The 22,362-nt window shown below is 44.6% G+C and overlaps 1 protein-coding gene across 1 annotated transcript in view; it reads left to right on the plus strand.

Annotated features, from left to right (window-relative positions):
• Nucleotides 1-6: 6 nt before the first annotated feature.
• MREG (melanoregulin) overlaps nt 7-22,362 on the plus strand; it is a 38,705-nt gene continuing 16,349 nt past the window's right edge. The window contains exons 1-2 of the mRNA XM_032805322.1: nt 7-116; nt 10,711-10,870. Of these exons, the coding sequence (XP_032661213.1) occupies nt 34-116; nt 10,711-10,870 (243 nt within the window). The 5' untranslated portion in view covers nt 7-33. The remainder of the gene's footprint in view (nt 117-10,710; nt 10,871-22,362) is intronic.

Below are 22,362 nucleotides of genomic sequence, written 5' to 3' on the forward strand. Positions count from 1 at the left end.
TCGCGCCCCGCGGGGCGGAGCAGCGGCGGCTCCATGGGGCTGCGGGACTGGCTGGGCGCGCTGTGCTGCTGCTGCCCCGGGGATGCTGCGCGGGCAGAGAAGGAGCCGCTGGTCAGGTAAGGGCCCCCCCCGGGGGGTGCGTGACGGGTCCCCCGGGTCCCGGCCCTGCAACCTGCCCCCAGCTTCGTGCCCAAAGCCGGCTCCGGTGTGACGGGTCGGAGCCTTGGCTTGGGCTCGCTCCTGGCTTCCTTGGGCACCTACTCCGGCACAGCAGGAGCTCGGTGGGTCAGAGGAAGGGGTGGGGGCGGGGGGTTTACCTAAGTAAACGGCAGCGAACAGACTTGGCTGAGCTCTAGGACAAAGCTGTTAGAAATACCCCCAGCCAGTTTAGTCCCCGGACGCGTGGTTCCCGAGCACTGGGGGGTTGATTTGTATGTAAAGCGGAGGAATCAGATTGGAACGAGCAGGAAGTTTTTATGGCTCTTGAGAATTACAATGTTTGGTAGCGTTTAGTTCTAGTGTTCCCATGGGTGGGGTAAGGGGTGGAAGACCACAACATGTAAAGGTGATAATCTTAACTCTGCAAACCCTACGGTTCATGAAGTGGGTTTTAGCCCACGAAAACTTACGCCCAAGTAAATGTGTTAGTCTCTAAGGTGCCGCAAGGACTCCTTATTGTTTTTGCTGCTACAGACTAACAGGGCTACTGTTCTGAAACCCCTTTACAAACTGACACTGACATCATCCCCACCCCACCCCTGCCCACTGGCACATGATAGAATTTAGTATTTTTCTTACATCAGATAATTTTAGTAGTGGTGAGTGGGAATTACCCAGGTTCATTTTATACCAACAACAATTGCTTAATAAAGTACTTAGAAACCTGCGTGAATGCAGATGCTTGAAGGTCTGATGTCCGTTTATTGTCACTGAAAATCTGGAATAAAAGCAGGTATCTGTATGTGCCCTACTTTAAACAGGATCCCTGTTAGATAGAATTACTTAATTCCGTTAGAATTCCCAGAGGGGGGTCAAGAAGTATATGGATAAGGGTGATCCAGTTGATATGATGTACTTGGATTTTCAGAAAGCTTTTGATAAGGCCCCTCCTCAAAGGCTCTTAGGGAAACTAAGCAGCCATGGGACAAGGGGGAAGCAGGGGCGGCTCCAGGCCCCAGCATGCCAAGCGCGTGCTTGGGGCGGCATGCTGCGGGGGGTCCTCTGCTGGTTGCTGGGAGGGCAGCAGGCCTGCAGAGAGACCGGCGACTGGCAGAGCGCCCCCCCGCGGCATGCAGCCGTGCTTGTGGCGATGAAATGTCTAGAGCCACCCCTGGGGGGAACGTCCTGTAATGGATCAATAACTGGTTAAAAGATGGGGGTGAGGGAAGGGTAGGAATAAATGGTCCATTTTCAGAATGAAGAGACGTGACAGAACTGTACCGGGACTCATACAGTGCAATATATTCATTGATGATCTGGAAAAATCCATGGTGTTCCCACACCTTGAATACTGTGTCCAGTTTGATCACCCCATCTCAAAAAGGATATACTGGAAAAGGTTCAGAGAAGGGCAACACAAATGATCAAGGGTATGGAATGGCTTCTGTATGAGAAGTCTAAAAAGATTAAACCTGTTCAGCGTACACAGGAGACCACCAAAGAGGAATACGATAGAGGTCTATACAGTCATGTGGTGTGGAACAGAAGTGTTTTTACCATTTCACAAAAATGGTATAAAATATAAAAACCAAGGGCCACCTGATGAAATTAATAGGCAACAGTTTTAATATGAACAAGAGGAAGTAGTTTTTCACACAAGTAACCTGTGGAACTCATTGCTGAGGGATGATGTGATGGCCAAAAATAGAACTGGATAACTTCACTATTTTTTCCATAATAAGTATAGAATAGGAGAGGTGCTTGTATTACACTTAGGAAAGCTTGTATTATAGTTTGTATAGTGGTAACCACTAAATTTCAGCATCTGTCAGCACTCCCCACGCAGGCGTTCAAGATGCTGGTGTTACCTCCTTATTCTAAAGGCCTCATCCTGTAATTCCTGTATGTCGAGCTCCTGTAGATTAGGGGATGAGCTGTGGTGTCAGTTACCATTGTGTGGTAAAAGCTAGCTTTATGGAGACTGCTGTATATGCTAGATCTAAAAATATTTTAATGCAGTATATTTAATTAAATGAATCTATATCTGTGTCTAAGGTAGCTTCTATGGTGAACGCATTAGAAATATCCATTTTATATAGCATATTTGTGTCCATTTCTATTTAAAATCTTACACTAGGTAGGAGAGACAGAGACTTTGAACAAAAGGGGGCTCCATTCTTGCCTTCGTAAGATTTCAGTGCCAATGGCTGTACCCCTTGCATGTAAATATCCTGGGTCAGATTCTCTAGTTCACTAGAACCTTAAGGCCTCAATCCTATACAAGATTTACTCATGTACTTTATGCACTGTGAGTAGCCTCACTGACTTCAGTGTGACTGATCACTATGTAGTTAAGCATGTGCAGTAAGGCCTGTGATCTTGTGCACCCATTATCCCATTGATGTCCAGGGGATTGTTCACACATACCGGTCAGCATAAAGCTGGCAGAGTCTGGCCTTGCAGTAATACGTGATACAGGAATTCTACAGCATTCCCTTGGTGAGCTTTATTTTCTTGCTTTACTAATCTCTGTGATTTCCCCCCGCCCCCCCCACAAATTTCATTTAAAAAACCCCAGACATTTTTTTCAGTTTTATAAAAACGTCAGAAGTGTATTGTACCTTCAGTATCTTCTTTTTTGCAAATGGCGCATGCATGACTTAAAATGCTTCAGGTCTTGTCTGAAAATGGCAAAAACAATTTCTCCCTCAGTTGTCTAAATTAGGATTTTGATCCTGCAAAGCACATACATGACTTTGAGTGCTGTGAAGAGTCTCCTTGAAATCTGTGCAAAGTGAAGTGTTTGAATAAAATAGTTCAGGATTAGAGCGCTTAAGGTACAACTCATGGTGACTGCTGTGACTGTGCATCGATGTCCGTGTTAAGTACATGTGTAAGTCTCTGCAGGATCTGGATTATGCTCATATGGACCCCTCTTTGCCACTGGGCCAGTGAGTAAGAACCCAGGGTTCTGGGCAGGTTGGTCAGACCACACCGACGCACACGCTGCTGTGGAATTGCCCTCAGGGGGGTACTCCATCTACTCGAGCGGCAGTCACACCTCATGGCTAGTATAAACATAGGCAGTTTCTGCAGGCATATTTCAGAGGCTTATATTAACTATGCTGTGAAGGGAGAGGAGGCACTTCAGTCTCCAGTGACCTGGAGGCACTTCAGCTGCGGAAGGCCCAGGCAGTCGGGCTCTCTGTGGATGAACTAGAAAGTACGCTTAATAAGTTTGCAGACAATACCAAACTGGGAGGGATTGCAACTGCTTTGGAGGACAGGGTCATAATTCAAAATAACCTGGACAAATTGGGGAAATGGTCTAAGGTAAACCAGATGAAGTTTAATAAAGACAAATGCAAAGTGCTCCACTTAGGAAGGAACAATCAGTTTCACACATACAGACTGGGAAGAGACTGTCTAGGAAGGAGTGGGCAGAAAGAGATCTAGGGGTTATAGCAGACCACAAGCTAAATATGAGTCAACAAATTGCCTAGAGAGGTTGTGGAATCTCCATCTCTGGAGATATTTAAGAGTAGGTTAGATAAATGTCTATCGGGGATGGTCTAGACAGTATTTGGTCCTGCCATGAGGGCAGGGGACTGGACTCGATGACCTCTCGAGGTCCCTTCCAGTCCTAGAGTCTATGAATCTATGAACTGTGCACGTGCGGAGGGTCAGAAAGTGCAGAGTTGCAGACTGGTGACGGGAGTAGCAGTTGCTTGCTGTCTCTCTCCTTTCCGCCTTCTTCCTAACATCACTTGGGCTATTTAGAGTCTGATCCAAAGCCCTCTATGTGGGCAAAATCTTTCCACTGACTTCACTAACTCTGGCTCTCTAGGAGTTTGCATATGCTAACGAATTCAATAGTCTTGCCCTTCCACACATCCCTGTCCTCCTATGCACCCGTCTGCTCAGACCTAGTGCAGAGACCACCTTCTAGAGGGGGAGAACCCCTCTATTTTTAATGAGCAAGTGCAGGACTTCACTGGCATCGACATCCCAAACTAAGGTGGGGAACAATAAGGATTTAACTCTCCTGAGCTCTTGCTTTTAAATACGCTACCTAAATAATAACACAGATTGACATTTAATCCTGACCTTGGTGGACACAGCTACAGGAAAGTCCCATTAATGTACTGAGAGTTAAGCACCTGCATGGAGAGAGGAATAGCCTCTTATTGTTTCATGGTCTTGCAAAGCCTTCTGTCTTCAGTCTGTGAGCTGATTGCATGGAACACCTTTCTTTAGTAACACATTACAGTGATGATCCTGTTAGTTAATGCTGGCTTTTCACAGGAAATCCTATAGAAGCACTATCCATCTGACAGCCACCTTGTATCATGAGTCCCTCGCTATTTGTGTCACCACAACCCAGTAGCCGTTATTTGACAGAGTTGCACTTTTTGTTTAAACTGAGGACCTTGCAGCCATCTTTTTATTTTGCATTTCAGCTCCTGTAAGTGGGTTTTAGAAGATTATTCTGGCAGTTCTAATGCCCGGACAAGTGAGTTTTGAATGAAAATCATGAAGACTTCCCTGAGTCCCGGTTGAAGGGTTCCAACCAAAGTAAAATAACATATTACTCAACTGGTGTTAGAGAGGGAGAGACTTGTTTCCCAATATAGTCAGGTTTTGCTCTAGACAATAGTGAAATCTAGCATGTCAGAGCTTTCAGTCTAAATGAATTGCTGAGTATTTAATGTAACCTTTGTAAATGGCAGACTGTGATTAAAAATAAGTTTGGTAGCCTGTTCCTTCAAACACAAATGCATGGTAATCTGTCTCGCTCTGAAAGTGAGCTCTCTGGAAGGAGGGCCTTCTCAGGAGGCAGCTGAATGGAGAGAATTGAAGCTCTTAGTGTAGATAATACATTCTCAAATATTGAAAGCTCCTTGGAGCAGTGACCTGTTTATGAAACACTAACTCTTAGCAATTGCTGGATAGAGGCCAGGCTGGGCAATACGCCAAATGCTCTCAACTCAGCTTCTGTACCTGGGAGGGTGTGGTGGTGGTGGTGGTCTAGTGCTGGCTTTTCCCCATCTCTTCCTTCTAAATGTCATGTAGGAAGATGCGTCACTATAGGAATAATCATCGCTGGGGTCTCCGCGAGTTATGTGGTGTCCCATGTGCTTTCAGGAGCAGGGAATGCATGAAATTCTTTGTTTTAAGACCAGTGCCTGGGATTGTCTTAGCATTTGGAACACAAGGTTTCCGAACCCACTAGGATGGGATCAGCCCTGTATTCTTCTACAGGAGACAAAACGAGGACTAAGTGCTGTTGGTGGATAAGTGGGAGCAATTCTACTGAAGGCAATAGGGTTGTGGCGACTTTATTCCAGCAGTGAATCTCTTCCCATGGGAGACTTCGTAATGATACCTTAGAAGCTGAGAACCTGTCTGACCTGCATGGACACTTAAAACAACCCCTTCTGGCTCTAGCAGGCATTTGTCCCAGCATTCCAACAATATCCCTCCTCGTACAGTCTTGTGTGGTACATGGTGAGATGTTACTGCCCTCCACCCCAGAGGTGGCTGCATTTCAGTTACACTGTGTGGAGCACTTCCCGGGCTGGAGAAAAGCATTGCTGCTGTAAACGTATGAATAACAAAATATTTGAGATTCACATCTGGCTTTGTTTCAACCTGACTAGCTGAACTTTACGTGACCCTGAGTTAGGTCTTGTACTTGTTGAAGATGGTCCAAAAAGATGATTTTTTTGTGGCATGGGGCAGTATGAACATGCAGAATTTCCTGAGTTGTTCATCTTACATCAGGCCAGTGAGTAAAACTTTGCTCACGCTTAAGATCAAATCAGGGTGTATAATTGAAATGTAGCTTGAAAACCTATTAAAATGTAGCAAGCGTGCTGATTTTATTTATGACAGCTTGGTCCTGTTGAAATTAATCTTAATAGGAGCAGGGTTGCACCTTATATGAAGTGTTTGGGATATAAAGTGGCGAAGTCCAGAAAGATTTAATTTGGAAATGGCTTTACTGAACACATGCCAGCACTAGTCTAGAAATAATGGTGTTGTGCCATCCTTGCCTCTGAAGTTTCTTTCCTTGGCTTGTTTGTTAATTAGAGTTTTGCAAGGGATTAAGCAACAGGTAATACAAGGAAACACAGTTTCCTGGCCTAGTAGAAGCCTAAATAACCTTCCTGTATGGATATTTATGATAAAATATAAAAATGATGCTTCACAAGCTAGAGCTCCTATAAGTATATTTTATAAGGGGCCGTATTCACAGGTAAAATGCCTAGAGGTTGTTAATGGCTGCACGGAATAAAAACAAATTAAAGCACTAAATTTAAGGGAGAAAACAGTATAAATATTAAGTCCAGTCAGCTTGTCCCTCACAAGAAGTGAGCAGATTTACTTCTCTCCTTTCAGAATCCCCATCTGATATTATTATTTCTTTAAATTTAAGGAGTAATTTGAAAATACCTACAAAAAAGATCTAGTCACCATGATTAAGAAAACTGAATTAATGTTACAACATCATAATGAACATCCAGCAGGACTACACAACCCTCACTGGACAGCGCACACAAGTAAATTAAACAGTCCAACTGCCAGCCAGTAAATCAAAACAGAAAAGTTCTTTGTATCATTGGAGCACCAGGGGACCCCACCTACATGGGAGCCCTACTGGGCTAGCCACTGAGCAATCACCTAGAAAGAGACAGTTCCTGCCCCAAAGAGCTTGCAGTCTAAATAGACCAGTCAAAGGCAGTGTTATCCCCATTTTACAGGTAGGGAACTGAGGCAGAGAGACCAAACAACTTGTCCGGGATCATAGAGCAGGTCTGTGACAGAGCCAGGAGTGCAGCCCAGTCCTAGGCTAATGCTCCAAACACAAATCCATCTTCCCCTAATGCTACTGAGTACCCAATGTCCTTAGTGGTCAGGTACAGTATATTCAGGCATATGCTCTGCTGCCTTATCCAGGGTTTGTATTTATCTAGTGTCTTCAACACCCAGGCTTTGAGAGTTAACACTGTGTCCCTAACCAGAATAAAGTACCATTGCATTCCAGTGACTTTCCCTCTCAGAGGAATGAAAGGAGTGGAGACCATTCTGCTGGCCCAGGATCTGTTAGAGGGGGTAGGAGAGGCATACTCTCCAAACCTGCCCCTCCCAAACTATGGATTTCTGTGGGGGAATGGATATTCCCCATAGTGTCACCCCATCTCTAGAAAGCTGGGGATTTTTCTAGCCTAAGTTAATTTATGTCCCTTTCTGCATTAAGCTGAGCACTTTCCTGTTTTGCCCTTTCAAATCCTATCAGAAGACAGGTGATAAGGCCAAGGCCTCTCAGGTCTCTAGCAAACTGTGTTGCCATGAGGGATGGGGAAGGATCTAGGCCTCTCTGCAGATACCGCTGCTCTCCTTAAAGGCCCTGTGATCCCTTGGGGCATTTCCCTTCAAGACTTGTGATGTCTGCTGGCTGAGACAATGACTCCCCTGCTTGTGCTGTGGACAAGCAAACTTCCTGCTGACGGCAGGGTTCCTTGGGAACTTTGTGAGTTTGAGTCTGTGGAATTATCAGAGTATCTCTTGTCTTTGGTAGGCTTTTCTGGGGGAAGGATGTAATCTGGCCCCTAGTCACTGCTATAATATGTATGGAGCATGCAGGCCACGAATAACACCTGTGAGAAGTTAATTTCTTATACTATGTGCCTAGATGTATGATCTCTTGTATGCACAATTGGAATTTGATTTAGGGGCTGAAATTTCCTGGCATTTAACAGGCGGAGTACTCTGTCTGTTTGCTAGTATGAAAAGTGTTGATGCCACTCCATCCTCCACACCAAGCATTAGATGAAAGCAAGCAGTATAGGCAAGCATGCCCTGCAAATGGTGTGACATGAGCAGGCACAACAAGGTAAAAAAGCTCAAATGACACTATACTCAGCTTGTGCCTTTTGCATTGAAGTAGACTGCAGGAGCTACAATACCTGGAGACAACAGGAGCTAAGGATGGAAGGCCGGGCTTCTTGAATTTCCTTGTGTTTTGGCAGTGGCATGAGGTCAAATGTGACGTAAACATGTGTAAATGGTGGGTTCCACTAAATCTCCCTATAGTCCCAACCTACCATTGCATTTCTTAAGTAGCTAGCTCGGAGCTCAAGTTTAGAAACGTACAGTCCTTCGATAAAGTCAGGAGCTGGGTGGGGCAGGAGATCAGAGCCCTGTCTTTGAAGATGACAAGTTGGATCCTGGGATGTGCTGTGACACAGAGTCCTATGGCAAAATCTACAAAGGGTAGGAATCCACCACGAGCCCTGAAAAGGAAGGGGAGCTGCTGACCACTACTTAGGCTTGTTCTGCAAAGCTGCCAAGGAACTAAGTAGAGGGGGTCTTTTGTCCCCTGAATCTCTTGCTCCTTTTCCCAGCGACAGCTGCAGGATTTACCAGCCCCTTCTGCAACACCAGCGAAAGTGGCAACAGCTGCCCCGGCTGACTCCCTCTCCTGATTGATAGTTGTGAAACCTGCCACTGGTTATAGGCCTCCTGAAATATTGGTCTCTTATCTGAAGGTGGCCTCTCTGACATCGGCCTGTCAAAGAACAAAGGCAGGTTAAAAGGCCCCTGAAGTCTTTGTTTATGCCATGGATTGAGTGGTTACATGGGAACTGGCAGCCAAGATAAAACACAAATGTGATGGTCATACTAAAAACTATACATTTAATCCCCTTAATGTCGTGGGCTTTGTAATGATCTGGGTGAGCAGAGAAATCTTACAGTGACACTCATGGGAACCATAGGTTCTGGAAGGCAGTAGAGAGCAGACTTAATTTCTGCCTCTTTTCTGCCATTAAATATTCAGTGCTCCTTGCAAATGTGCTGGAGGCTTGAAACTGGGGTGTTGGAGGGAGGAAGGAAATATAAATTATATCTCAGTGTCATAAGGTATAATTCCCAAATCTGAACCTTAGTGTCCAAAATTTGGGTACCTCCATGAATCCTCTAAACTTAATTACCAGCTTAGATCCTGTAGCGCTGCCACCAACCAGGAATTCCAGTGCCTGGTACACTCTGGTCTCCCCAAAACCTTCCCTGGGGACCCCAAGACTCAGATGCCTTGAGTCTCACAACAAAGGGAAATAACCCACTTCCCTTCCCCTTCTACTCCTCCCAGCTTCCCCTCCCCTGTTACCGGAAATACTTACTTAAACTCCTTGAAAAAACAGAAGGACAATTTCCTTCCTTACTTTTGTTCCCCACCTCTCTTCTAGAGAGACGAATCTGGCACGAGAGATTCTATCCCTTGAGCTCAACTAGAAATAAAATAAACCCAGGTCTTATAAAGAACAGCTTTATAAAAAGAAAGAAAAACATAAAAAGTCTTAAATCAGATGAAATATTAAGGTCTGTTATTATAAAAATGAATAAACAGCCTTATTCAGAAAAAATACAATTTAAACATTTCCAGCAAACTACACACTTGCAAATACAGAAAACAATGTAAAAGCCTATATTGTCTTCCTACCTGTACTTACAAATTGGAAATAGAAGATTAGAGAGCCTGGAGATAGTGTGATCACCCTCAGAGCCTAGAGAGCACACTGACACAGAACAAAGGACCCACACCGAAAACTTCCCTCCCTTGAGATTTGAAAGTATCTTGTTTCCTGATTGGTCCTCTGGTCAGGTGTTGTTTGTTTAACCCTTTCCAGGTGAAAGAGACATTAACCCTTAGCTATCTGTTTATGACACTCAGTCCTTGACATTTTCCCCTATTTCTGATTCAGAAATAGAGAGAGCTTTGCAATGCCCAGAACCATTCTCTTCACCCTCTATGTAAGTCTGGGACCTGAGGGACTTACAGTGCTGCTTTAAGAACGTGTAAAGGGATGTTTAATCTGCTTTTGGGGTGTAGTAGGTTTGGGTAATTTCCCAAGATAAAGGGAGGCCCCCCCAGTATTCCAGCAATCACTGCCAACTAGAGCAACAACGTGCATTGGAGCTGACTACTGGCAAACTCAGCATACAGCTGACTTGAAAGTTCCAGAGTTGTCACCGATGCACACCAGAACCGGTTGACTGGAAGAAGGCAACTGTACCAATGCTGAATAGAATTAATGCTGTGAGACTGTAGGATAGTGTATTTAGAAGGATAAGTCCACTTTTCATGTTGTGCCTTTCCAAAGAAAGACATTCACCTGGAGCCTAGCAGTGGTTGTGTAGATGATGGTGGTAGCTATCAGGTGTTTGAATGACCTGTTGTATTGTGCAGAAGGATGTTGGTTTGAAAGGTACCATGTGAATGCTTAAGATGAATGGGTTTCCTGTCTCGTTCAGAGTACAGCACCTTTAACAGAGCAACATCATCAGTAATGTCTTGAGGGAGAGCTGTGAGTACTAGACTAAGTGCTCACGCCAGGCTGGCACACCTGCTTTTCTGTTTTGGGGTAAAAGTGTTATCAGCTGAGCCATACAGACACCACTTACTGAATAAACCTGACAGGAGAGCTGCGGTCAAGTTTTATAAACTCAATCACTGATAACTGCACCTCAATATTTTCCCCCTTTCAGTAATCAAAACCCTTATGCCTCATTTGGAGCCACCTTGGCAAGGGACGAGGAGAAGAACCTGTGGAGCACCCCTCACGACATGTCCCACACTGAAGCCGATGATGACAGGATACTGTATAATCTGATTGTTGTCAGGAACCAGCTGGAGAAAGATTCTGAGGTAAGGCTAAAGGACTGTTGTTCACGGATACAGAGTCATTGAATAAACCCTTGCCACAATTACAAACCAGCACCGAACTGCTGAACAGCCAAGAACAGATATCATCGCAAATCCTGGTGGTTGGTCATATTAGAGATAAACTTAACCAAATGGTAAGTCTGGTCATTCTCTGTGTACCTTTCAAGTCTATATGGAGTGTTATTGCTATGGTAGCTTAGCTGAGTAGCAGTATCAAAGAAGAGGAGGTTATATATGCTGATGTGAAATATAGTTGAGGCAGAGCAGATGTTTCTCTTCCTTTATTGAAAGGAAGTGTCCAACGGACTACATCAAAGAGTTGCTGATGCTTGTATATGTAGGTTGGGTTGGAGGTTGTGTGCACCATATAGTTAAGTATTACTCTGGAGAAAGAGAATTCTACTTATTTTCCCCCTGTACAAATTTGGTAAGAGGTGAAGTAGGGAAGCCTTTCTATTCCCTGGTCAAAGAGTGGTCTCTGCGATACATTTCCTATACCAGCACGCACACTTAAGACTCTTTCAGACATTTGTTAAATTAAACCACTACATAGACCAGGTAACGTCTCTCTCTTGTCTATGCAGACATTCAGAGAGTCCCCGCCCCAAAGAGCTTACTATGCGTTTCTACAGTTTTTAGTACAGTGGGATCTCCATCATGGCTGGGTCCTGTTGGAGAAAAACAGAGTTCTCGCTCTCATGTTGGGTGCAGCAAGTCAGATACTTTGTTATCTCTAGCAATTGTGTGGAGGGAGAGAGCTAAACAGGTCTCTCTACAGGTAAACAATTACAGCAAGCATTTATACCTTTTGTTACGTACAATAATGAGCAACAGTTGCATTTTGTTTATACATGGGTCATCCTGATATCTTTCTTTTCTCAACTCTATTTAGACTCTAGTCTACATTCCATACTTATCTAACACAAGGTCGCAACACTTCTCACATGGTTCTTTCCCACTCGCCTCACACAGTCATTGCTTCTACAAATCTTGCATTATTAGGGATACAGCTAGCCTGACTCTTGCTCACATAAGGAGACTGCATGGATTTGAAATCCCCTTCAAATCCCTGTCAGTTCTTGCTTTACTTCCACAGTCTTCTAAGATGTTACTATGGGTATGTCTACACGAGGGGTGAGGGTGGAGGGTGGGGAAAGAACTGTGATCCAGATCTTAGCACCCGGGTCAACTGATTTGGGCTTGTGGGGCTCGTGCTATTGGACTAGAAATAGCAGTGCAGATGTTCGGGCTCAGGCTGGAGACTCTCCCCCTCACTGGCTCCCAAATCCAAATGTCTAAACTGCTGTTTCTAGCATAGGCGCCAACTTCTGCTCTTTTTCTCGTTAGTGCTCGACCCTCCCTCGGCCCCGCCCCCATCCCACCCCTTCCATAAGGCATCACTCCTTCTCCCATGTCCCCACCCAACTCCACCCCCTCCCTGCTCCTATTCCAATCCCTTCCCCAAATCCCCACCCCTGCCCCGCCTCTTCTCCACCCCCTCCCCTGAGCATGCCACATTCCTGCTCCTTCTCCACCCCCTGGAGCATGCTAATGCTGCCAAACAGCTGTTCGATGGCAGCGAGGCAGGAGGAGTGGGGATGCAGCATGCTCAGGGGATGGGGAGGAGGTGGGGCAGGGAGTGAGGGGAGCTTGGTTGACAGTGGGTACAGAGCACCCACTAATTTTTCCCCATGGGTGCTCCAACCCCGGAGCACCCATGGAGTAGGCACCTATGGTTTCTAGGCCTTAACATGAGCCTGAGTCAGTTGACCCAGATGCTGAGACTCTCTGCTGTGGGAATTCCCCCCTGCCCGCCCCCCCCAGTAGCCATATCCTATAATACTGTGTAGTTGTAGAAGCAATGGGGACTGAGTGGCTGTTCCGACCTCTGGATAAGTCCCCTTTGACGTTAGATGTGCTCCCAACCTGAACTATGATTCTCCAGCGAGCAATACTTTTGGGGGGCGGGGCGGGGCACAGGATTTAACTTCCTGCTTGATTATTCACATTGCCATTATTAGATGCTTCTATTCCGTATTTGCATATGTTGGCCGTTGCATTTTCAATGCTGCTTTCGCTATTCCCTTCCCTTGTGTTACCACCACACTACAAACTTGACATTTCCACAAGAATGTTCCTGTCCTCGTGCTGAATCTGAACTGCAGTAGCTTGTCAAGTTAAATATTGTATAATCGGAATATGGTAATGATCAAGTATAGAAGAACTTGTGCAGCTGGTTAGGATAGTGGGGGGGAAATTGTCTTCATTATATCAACTATATTTTATAGGCCTGATTTATTTCCCTAATGGACTTTGTGTGTGTGACATCAGTGACCTGGGGCATGGATTGAAACAGGCTGTACAGAATATTCTTTTAAGATGAAATTGACAGCTATTACAACTGTGAAATGTTTGCAGTAAAACTTGAGAGCATATAATTTCATTCTGATCCCATGAAAATGCAGACTTTTTAATATAAAATTGGGTCAATGTAATTTTTTTTTCTTTTCTAGGAATTGGAACTGCTTTTAAGTGAAAATGAGCCAGGTTTTTGGTTTTTGTTTTGAATGAATCCTCAAACTTTTGACCCTTAGCTGAAATGAGAGAATATAATTTTTGCCTGTATTGTCATTAAGTGGGCTTTTGCGGTTGTTAGTGTTAGCTGTTTTGTAGTGCTGGGACTAAATTACAGGAAACAAAATTGCAACAAAAATTCTCATGACTACACATGACCCTTATTGATATAGAAACAACAACTTCTCTAATGCTCTTAGGTTCATGACCACTTGTTTCTTAATTGAAACTAATGGGGATCTTTTCATTGACTTCGATGGGCCATAGTTCGGATCAGTCCCTAAATGATTGTTCGGGAATGTGGGCACTTAAAGCTAATATGATGTAAAGGAATGTAGCTGAGTTAGTGGTTTGTGATTTGTCTCCTCACTTGTTAAATATTTAATTTATTCTGGATTAGAGCAGTCCTTTAATCTGATGAGAATGAGCTAGAACTATTTCCTGATGACGGACTATGAAAGCCTGTAGTAGTTATGTTATGGGCGTGGTGCTTAAAAGGTCAGGTCCCTGTCCTGAAGAACTTTGGGCCTAAACACAATAAGGAAAGATGGGCAGCTAAGAGAAGAGATCATGAGATGTGTTTATTGGCGCATGTACATCGTGCACCCCAGCCGGTCTATGTAAGGTATTTATATGGCCCCCCATGACTGTCTCTCGGTCTTTAATGTACTGATCCTTACAACACCCCCTATGAGGTAGGACAGGGCTGTTATCCCCATTGCACAGATGGGAAACTGAGGCAGAGACTAAGTGAGTTGCCCAAGGTGTCACAGGAAGCCAATGGCAGAGCAGGGAATTCCCTACCTCAGCACCTCACTGGCTGGACTGCCCTTCCTCTAGTGAAAGACTCGCGTTTACTACAACAGATGTTGGATCAGGCTGCTTGTTAGTCCCTTTTAAAAACTCTTTTAACACTTGGAGTATTTGGAGTGGTGGTCAGTGTTGGAAAGCTGGAGGCCTTCGCTCTAAGAGATAAACAAACCCCTGGGAAACTAGTTTTGTTGTCTTTCCATCATCAAGTGGAGCTAAGAATTGAGCGTCAGATTTAACTCCTTCAACTTTACTTTTATTAATATTTTGACTTTAACATTACTTACTCTGACTGTGACTGAGGTTTTTGTGAGCTGAAATCTTAATTGATCTTTTCTGGAGTTTTGTAACAAATATGGTTTTAAAATTTCTTTTGTAGCCTTACTTTGTTAACGAGGAAGAACACTAATATCAAGGGTTGAAGGACAAACAGTGTTTCCTGGCCTATATGTAGGAAAGGGAAGAATTTGTAACATGCATCAGCATGAAGCCTAGTTCTTTCTTATTGCAACTTGTCATTGCCAACACAAAACAAGCTGGAATTCAGTGTTGTTGGAGGAGCTTCTTTCCTCCAACCTAAGCCCATTTGGTGCTAACGTGAAACTCCCTATTCATTTGGTCAGAGCTATAGTGGTGTTAATGGTTTATATAATGCAGCGTTGCTTGAACCCCTCATTCCTACTGTTGCCTCTATGCCACGTGGTAGCAGATTTGGGAGCCTTTTGGGTGTCTAGATAGTTTTTAAATGTAATTTGTTTACAGTACATGACAGTCCTTGAACAGAGGTGGTCACAAACAACACACTGTGAAATCTGCGCTTCAAAAATCTCAAACAATTCCTAGGAAGCAACTTTGCCCCAAGGATTGACTCTTGTTACAGAGATTATGGCAGGGACAAAACTGTCTTGCTGTTTGCAACAGCTCCTCTAAAGAGAATGATTAATACAGGATGGTTATTCAGACCTGCTAAGAACTTGAGACCAGGTGTAAGAGCACCATATGGTGACACCTACCTAATAATATGATCAATTTTTTGTTCTTTCTAAATACAGAGTTACACTGACATCTCTGGGAGCTTTACTGAGTGCGGAGTCTACCCCTTTGACTATATTCATCTTCTGAATCACAGTGTTCAGCCCACTTTGTTGTTTGCATAAATAAAGATTAAAAACAAGAAAAATCCTGACTAATTCCTGTGAGAAATGCAGGCACCTTCTTATATCCCAAGGCCAGAAAGGACCATTGTGATCTAGTTTGACGTACTGTACAGAACTTCCCCAAGATAATTCCTAGAGCAGATCTTTTCTAAAACATCCGCTCTGGATTTAAAAATGGTCAGTGATGGAGAATCCACCATGATCCCCTGTAAATTGTTCCAGTGGCTAATTACAGCCCTGTTAGGTCGTTCCCAGAAGTGCATCCTTTCTGACGCAGTACTTCTGGAACTGAAGCTTCCTGGAATGTGATGTCCCATGATAGAATAATTATGGAAGATTCAATATGGTGCGCTTAATCTGTGAATCTCAATATGATTCACACAAGGTGTCTTTTAAAGATGGGAAACTGAGTCATGGGGAAGTGAAATGTTTTGCCCAGCATTGTGCAGATTAGTGGCAGAGCCAGGAATAGAATTCAAAGATGTATATGCTACAGAGACTATACTGGCACGGGTTGATCATGGAGCCTCTGCCTGTCGATCATGATCTCTGGGCGGCTAAAAGTCCAGCGGCGCAGTGGGGCGCAGGCAGGCTGCCTGCCATGTCCCCACGTCACTCCTGGAAGCATCTGGCTGCTAGCACGTCTCTGCAACCCCTGGAGCGGGAAGGGGGCAGCTCCATGCACTGCCCCTGCCCCCAGCACTGTCCCCGCAGCTCCCATTGGCTGGGAACTAGCCAATGGGGGGCTACAGGGGCAGTGCTTTCAGGCACAGGCAGCGCATGGAGACCCGCTTCCCCCCAACTCCCTGGGCCACAGAGATGTGCCAGCAGTCAGACGCTTCCGGGAGTGGCATGGGGCCACGGCCAGGAGCCGCCTGTAGTTAGTGCCTCCCAGCCAGAGCCTATAACTCACACCCCAGCCTGGAGCCCCTCTCCACCAAACTTCCTCCCAGAGTCTGCACCCCTACCCCTGCTGCACCCCATCACTCTGCCCCAGCCCGGAGCCCCCTCCTGCGCTAAACTCCTTCTCAGAGCTTGCACCCCAACTACCTGCTCAACCAATGCACACCCCACAGCTGAGAATGTTACACTGATTTGTGACCATCCCTGAAAGACACTAATAAAAAGTGAAACTCATGAACTGTCCAGTGAATTCTGTGAGATTAGGTGCAATGTGACCATATGACCCCTGCACCCGAACTCCCTCCCAGAGCTTGCACCCCTGCCCCAGGCTCAGCCTGCAGCCCCCTCCCCGGCTCTGAACCCCTCAGCCCCAGCCCAGAGCCTACACCCCAACCCCCTCCCCCAGCCTGGTGAAAGTGAGTGAGGATGGGGGGAAGCAAGTGACAGAGGGAGGGGGGAATGGAGGGAGTGGGGCCTCAGGGAAGGGGCAGGGTAGTTCCTGGGTTGATCTTGTGCATCAAAAAGTGATCTTGTGGTGACCACTGGTGTAGATGCAGCCTACACAGACAGTGGAGATCTTTTTTCCGTCCGTACAGGAATACCATCTCCTAGAACGAAGCCATCTTCTGTTGATGCAGCTGTATGTATGCTGGGAGTTATGTCTGCATCGCTGTGCTAGTCTGGGGTGTGGGTTTTTCACACTCCTGACTGACATAGCTAAGTGGATATAACGCCTCTGTAGGTTGGGCATAAGTTTCTTGAGTCCCAGTCCAAAGCCCTCTGTGATGTTCACATGGCGCTTTTTTGCAAACTTGGGTTAGCTCATGCTGGGTCTTCACTGCCGTTTTAACCCTCAACTCAGGTTAGCAGCTTGAGTTAAAGCCTCTAGGAGAATCTGGGATTGAACTCAAGCTGCTCACCTGTCTTGGAGCTGCCATGTCTTCACTGTATTGTAACAGGAGTTATGAACACCTTAGTGGTTTTTTTTGTTTGTTTGTTTTTTTGCAGTGTAGACGTACTCTCTAAGTCCTGGGTCTTAACATGCCTCTTTCTTGTTTTCATAGTTTCACTTCAGATGACTCTGTTCTGTCAGTTTATTTCCGATGACATTTATATAACTGAGAACAAAAACGGTGCGTATGGTAACAATTGGAAACACCCTTGTTGTTGGAGTCTTTGTGGCTGCTTCTGGTTCCAGCTCCTTCTGACAGACCAGAAAAACTTGGCCTGAGAACTCAACATTCCTGTGCTCTGTGCAGTAATCACATCGTACCCCAGTGAGCCTTTTACAATTAGGCCAAACAGCTTCACCCGCTTCTAATGAGAGCTCAGCAAAGGTTTGAATTGCAACATCTAATGGCCTGTGAGTGCTAAGCATAATCTTCTTTGGGGAGCTGTTAAATTCTAACTCTCCAGATGAGTGAATGCGGCTCTGCTCTTCAGCTGCAACCTTAGCAGAATAGTTCCCACGGAGAGAGCTTGTGGAAGCTGCAAAGGAGATGATGCTGAATCTGCTAGGAATGAACAAGGTTCGCATGCTGGGCTATGTGTGATCTCTCCCATGATCTGATTGTCTCACTGAGACTTCAGGTTGTGTGTTCTGCTGGTGTCAAATCAGTGTTAATGAGAGGAGAATTTTCTTGTATTTCTAGGTTCTGATTCAGCAAAGCACTTAAACATGTGCTTAAGTACCAATAACTTAACTGAATGTGCTTATGTTCTGTGCAGAACTGGTACCCACGTGTCCTTGTCTTCCTTAAGAACCTACTAGTACAAGTGTTTAGGGCAGGGGTCGGCAACCTTTCAGAAGTGGTGTGTTGAGTCTTCATTTATTCACTCTAATTTAAGGTTTCGTGTGCCAGTAATACATTTTAACGTTTTTAGAAGGTCTCTTTCTATAAGTCTATATAATATATAACTAAACTATTGTTGTATGTAAAGTAAATAAGGCTTTTAAAATGTTTAAGAAACTTCATTTAAAACTAAATTAAAATGCAGAGCCCCCCGGACAGGTGGCCAGGACCGGGCAGTGTGAGTGCCACTGAAAAGAAAATTGCCTACCCCTGGTTTAGGGAAAGGGCCTTATTCCACCATAGAGTTATTGGGCCAAATTCACATGCTTGGTATCCACATGGAACTCTGATTTTTTCAGTGCAAAATTGTGGTGGCTTTTTTTTTCGTAAACAGCAGAGCTAACATGCATTAGCTATCCCACCTTAACAGAGTTTCTCCCGTGGACGACATCCACCTCCCCAAGAGGCAGTATCTAACTATGGCGATGGGAGAAGCTCTCCTGTGGGCATAGCAGTATCTTCACTGACACGGTGCAGCTGCACAGTATGTGAAGACAAGCACGTGGTGGTGGTGATAGCAGAAGTTCTGAATAATAGCAGGGTAAATGTATAGTCCATAATGACTTGATAAAAGAAGTGTTTATAAACAGAGGAGTCTGCAGTTTCTCTTTGTTTGAGTCCACTGTTGGGATATAAATAAATTCTAAGGTTGTGACTTGTCTGAAACAAATTTTGGTACCGTTTAAAGCCTTGCTACTTTACACTCTGCTTATCAGTAACCTTGTAATTCAGGCACCAAAAGGGTTGTCTTAGCTCACTTGCCTGTAAAAGTGTTTTCACTGCCAGTTTTTAAATCAAGAGTGGATGTCTTTCCAGAAGCCATGCTGTATCTCAGTCAGCTATGATCTTCGTGCCGGAACCACTGGGAGAAATTCTGTGTCCTGTGTTATGCAGGAGGTCAGGGTAGCTGATGTAATGGTCCCCGCTGGCCTTAGAAGCTATGACTCTCAATGCACAGTGCTCGAAATCTTCATTCCTTTGCCGTTGTGTACTACAGATCACTTGCAGTGCTCCACAATGTACCTGTAAATAAATAAAACTGAGGTACGTGTGCTAAAGTTCATTTTGTGATGGATTATCTTGCAAGTTAATGAGTAATTTTGTAATGAATCTCCTCGCAGTTATGGGGCAGTGTGATCTAGTGGCCAGGGCCTTGGACTGGGGGTCTGGGTCCGGGGTCACATTTCCAGATATGCCACTGAACTGCTATTTTGAGGGTGGGTTGGTCACATCACTGACCTGTGTCTCGATTTCCCCACCATTAAAATAGGGGTGACGATAACTTGGCTTTCTTTGTGAAGTGCTCTGAGATCTATGACTCAGAGCACAATGATCATGGTTATTGAGTTACTAGAGAAAGCAACTGAAATGCAGAATTCAAGAGACCTCTGCACTTAGTTCTGACAAAGGTGGGGATGGAGAGGTATGCAGAGAAGCCGGAAGGTGGGATTAAGTTGGAAATGGTCGGCATGCTGGGACAGAGCGCCTCTTTCCTGTTGTATTGTGTTAAAACATGTCTTGCGTAGCATAGTAATCCAAGCTATGAGAGAGGTTTACCATGTGCCTCTAAAAGATTCAGCAACAGGATCTTTCATTTGTACAACTCTAAGGGCTTGTCTCCACAGGGACATCCAGAAAATTCATCCAAGTTAACTAAAGGTGTGAATGTAAAGTGGATTAGTTAAACTGCATTAAATCCCCCTGTGGACACCCTTATTCAGCATTAAAGTGGCTTTAATTTGGTTTGCCTTAATTCACTTTGGAAGTGAATAATAAAAAAAAAAAGGGAATTAAAGACTCTCTCTTTAATTCTGAGTGAGGGTATTCACATAGGGTTTAATGCAGTTTAACTACTCTACTTCAAATTAACACATTTTAGTTAATTTGGATTAACTTTCCTGGAAGTGGAGACAAGCCCATATACGCTGCAAAATGGAAGGAGAAAGTTACCCTTTAAATAGCTCCAATACTGATGCTTTGTAAGTGTAGTTCCTTGAGTGGTGCTGTTGCACAGATGTAAGCATGTGACATGAGCCAGCTCTCCCCCATTCAGCCTGTCTTCAGTTGACTAATGTGGATACTTCCAGCCAAAGAACTTCCACTCAGTGGGGAATCTGCCTGCTATCTACACAAGCAAACCCTTTTAAAAATAGACAGGCCTAAATTTCTGCTCTTTAGTAATAATCCCTAGCTCCTATCCAGCACTCTTCATCCATAAATCTCAAAGCATTTTTCAAAAGAGGTCAGTATCGTTATCCCCATTTTACAGATGGGGAAGGTGAGGCACAGGGAGATGAAGTGACTTGCCAAGATAACTTAGCAGGTCAGTGGCAGACCAGGAAATAGAACTCAGGTCTCCTGAGTGATCTATCCACTAAGTCACACTGCCTTCAATCATATAAAACTAAGTTCCACCAATAAATCAAACCTGCAAAACAGACCCTGTAACTGTCCCAGAAATACACCCTCAAACTTCCCCCAAACCCTGCTTTTTGCAGCATACCTGGAAATTAATCTAATTTGGGATTATTTAGGGTCAAGGCATAGGGAGATTTTTTCCAGAATATGAACATGGATCCATATTTTGTATCTGATCATGTCTCCAATGGGCTGAACCGCACCACTAGCTCAGAACAAGCCCTGAAGGCTGGAGCAGTACAGGTCTGGATTTCTGTTTTAAAGCTTGGGCCCACGTCTGATAATCTTTAGGTTATTTGACCTAATTTCCTGTGTACAACTCCTGAGAACAGCACTGCAAATTAACTTCAAGGGAATGAAGAAACAGCTCTGACGGAGGATTGCTTTGGCAGCATGAAGAAAACTGCCAACTAATTAATATGTTTCCATATCAGGAGGAGGGTATTTGATAGCATTGATCTTTGTTCAACTTCCAGTTCTGTGGTGTGCCAATCTGGCTCATACTGAATGCCTAGGATTTCCCCACTTCAATCTGGCATTTAAGTACTTAGTGCATTGCACTGAGGATTCCATGGAACTTTTCCAGGTAAATATTTGAACAGCTGAGTGTTCAGATCAGCAGGGCAGGCTGATGTGTGTCTGCTAACACAGAACTCACACTTTCTTACAAGCCGTCTGTGATACATGGAATTAGTCATCACTTCCCTTTTGTGATCTTTCATTGGCCTGAGACTGAGATTTCCAGGAAAGCGTTACCGATCTGATATTGGAACAGTTGGCGCTCAGAGGCAGCAGCATTAAACAATCAGCAGAAGTGTGTGTGTGTGTCTATGTGTGTGTTAAATTGATACAGATCACAGCCATCATCTGTCCCCAGCTCCACACTGGGGAGCAAGATCTGTATGAACTGAATCTAACACAGATGGCTGTGGATCACAGGTTGGGAAGAGCTGAGTTGGCCAACTTGACAACTACTTGAAAGTGATACTTTTGCAGTTGCCCTGGTGTATCCCCCTGTCTGCTGTTTGGGTGTCCTTTGCTACAGCATAGTGGTAGATTATTGTGAAATTTCAACATGTTGCTACATCTTCCTATCTGGTCCCAGGGTTGCTGACAACCCTTCGGGCAACCCCTATGAAGGAACAAGTAAAGTCTGAACAAAATGGATTGGCATGTTTGAGCAACATCACAAAATTGCTTGTTCCTTCACTGAAGATCATTGGCAGTGATGTAGGGATGGCAGAAGTGTTTGAAGCTACATGCTTGTAGTTTGGCCACCACTAGAGCACTAGGACAGCACAGACAATTAATGCAAGAAGCCATGGTTACTTCTTGGGGTCCTGCAGTCTTTAGAACTGTTTCTGTGGAAATTCTTATGCTCTCCACCGGTGCCTGTATCTGCTGCTCCTTAGTCTTGCATCAAGGTTTTTCTCTAGTCTTCACTGGCATAGATTGTACCACTACATGCATGATGGAAAGGAGAAAAGTATTTTGCATTTGGGGAATCAAGACTCTGAGAATAGGTAAGATCTGCCCACGATCATGTGGGAAATCTGGCTGAAGCCAGGAATGGACTCCAGATGAGTGCTTTGACCATAAATCCATCCTGCCTCTCTTGTGGTGATGTCATTTCCCTGGCTGAAGCACACTTACCACAAGTATGTACCTGTGTAGCTGAATATTAATGTGGAACATTATCTGTAAGAACAGATCATTTAATAAATGGATTTATTGATCTCCATTATCCAACTCGGCCATT

This window comes from Chelonoidis abingdonii, chromosome 10 (assembly GCF_003597395.2).
Source record: "Chelonoidis abingdonii isolate Lonesome George chromosome 10, CheloAbing_2.0, whole genome shotgun sequence".
NCBI classification, from domain to species: Eukaryota; Metazoa; Chordata; order Testudines; family Testudinidae; genus Chelonoidis; species Chelonoidis abingdonii.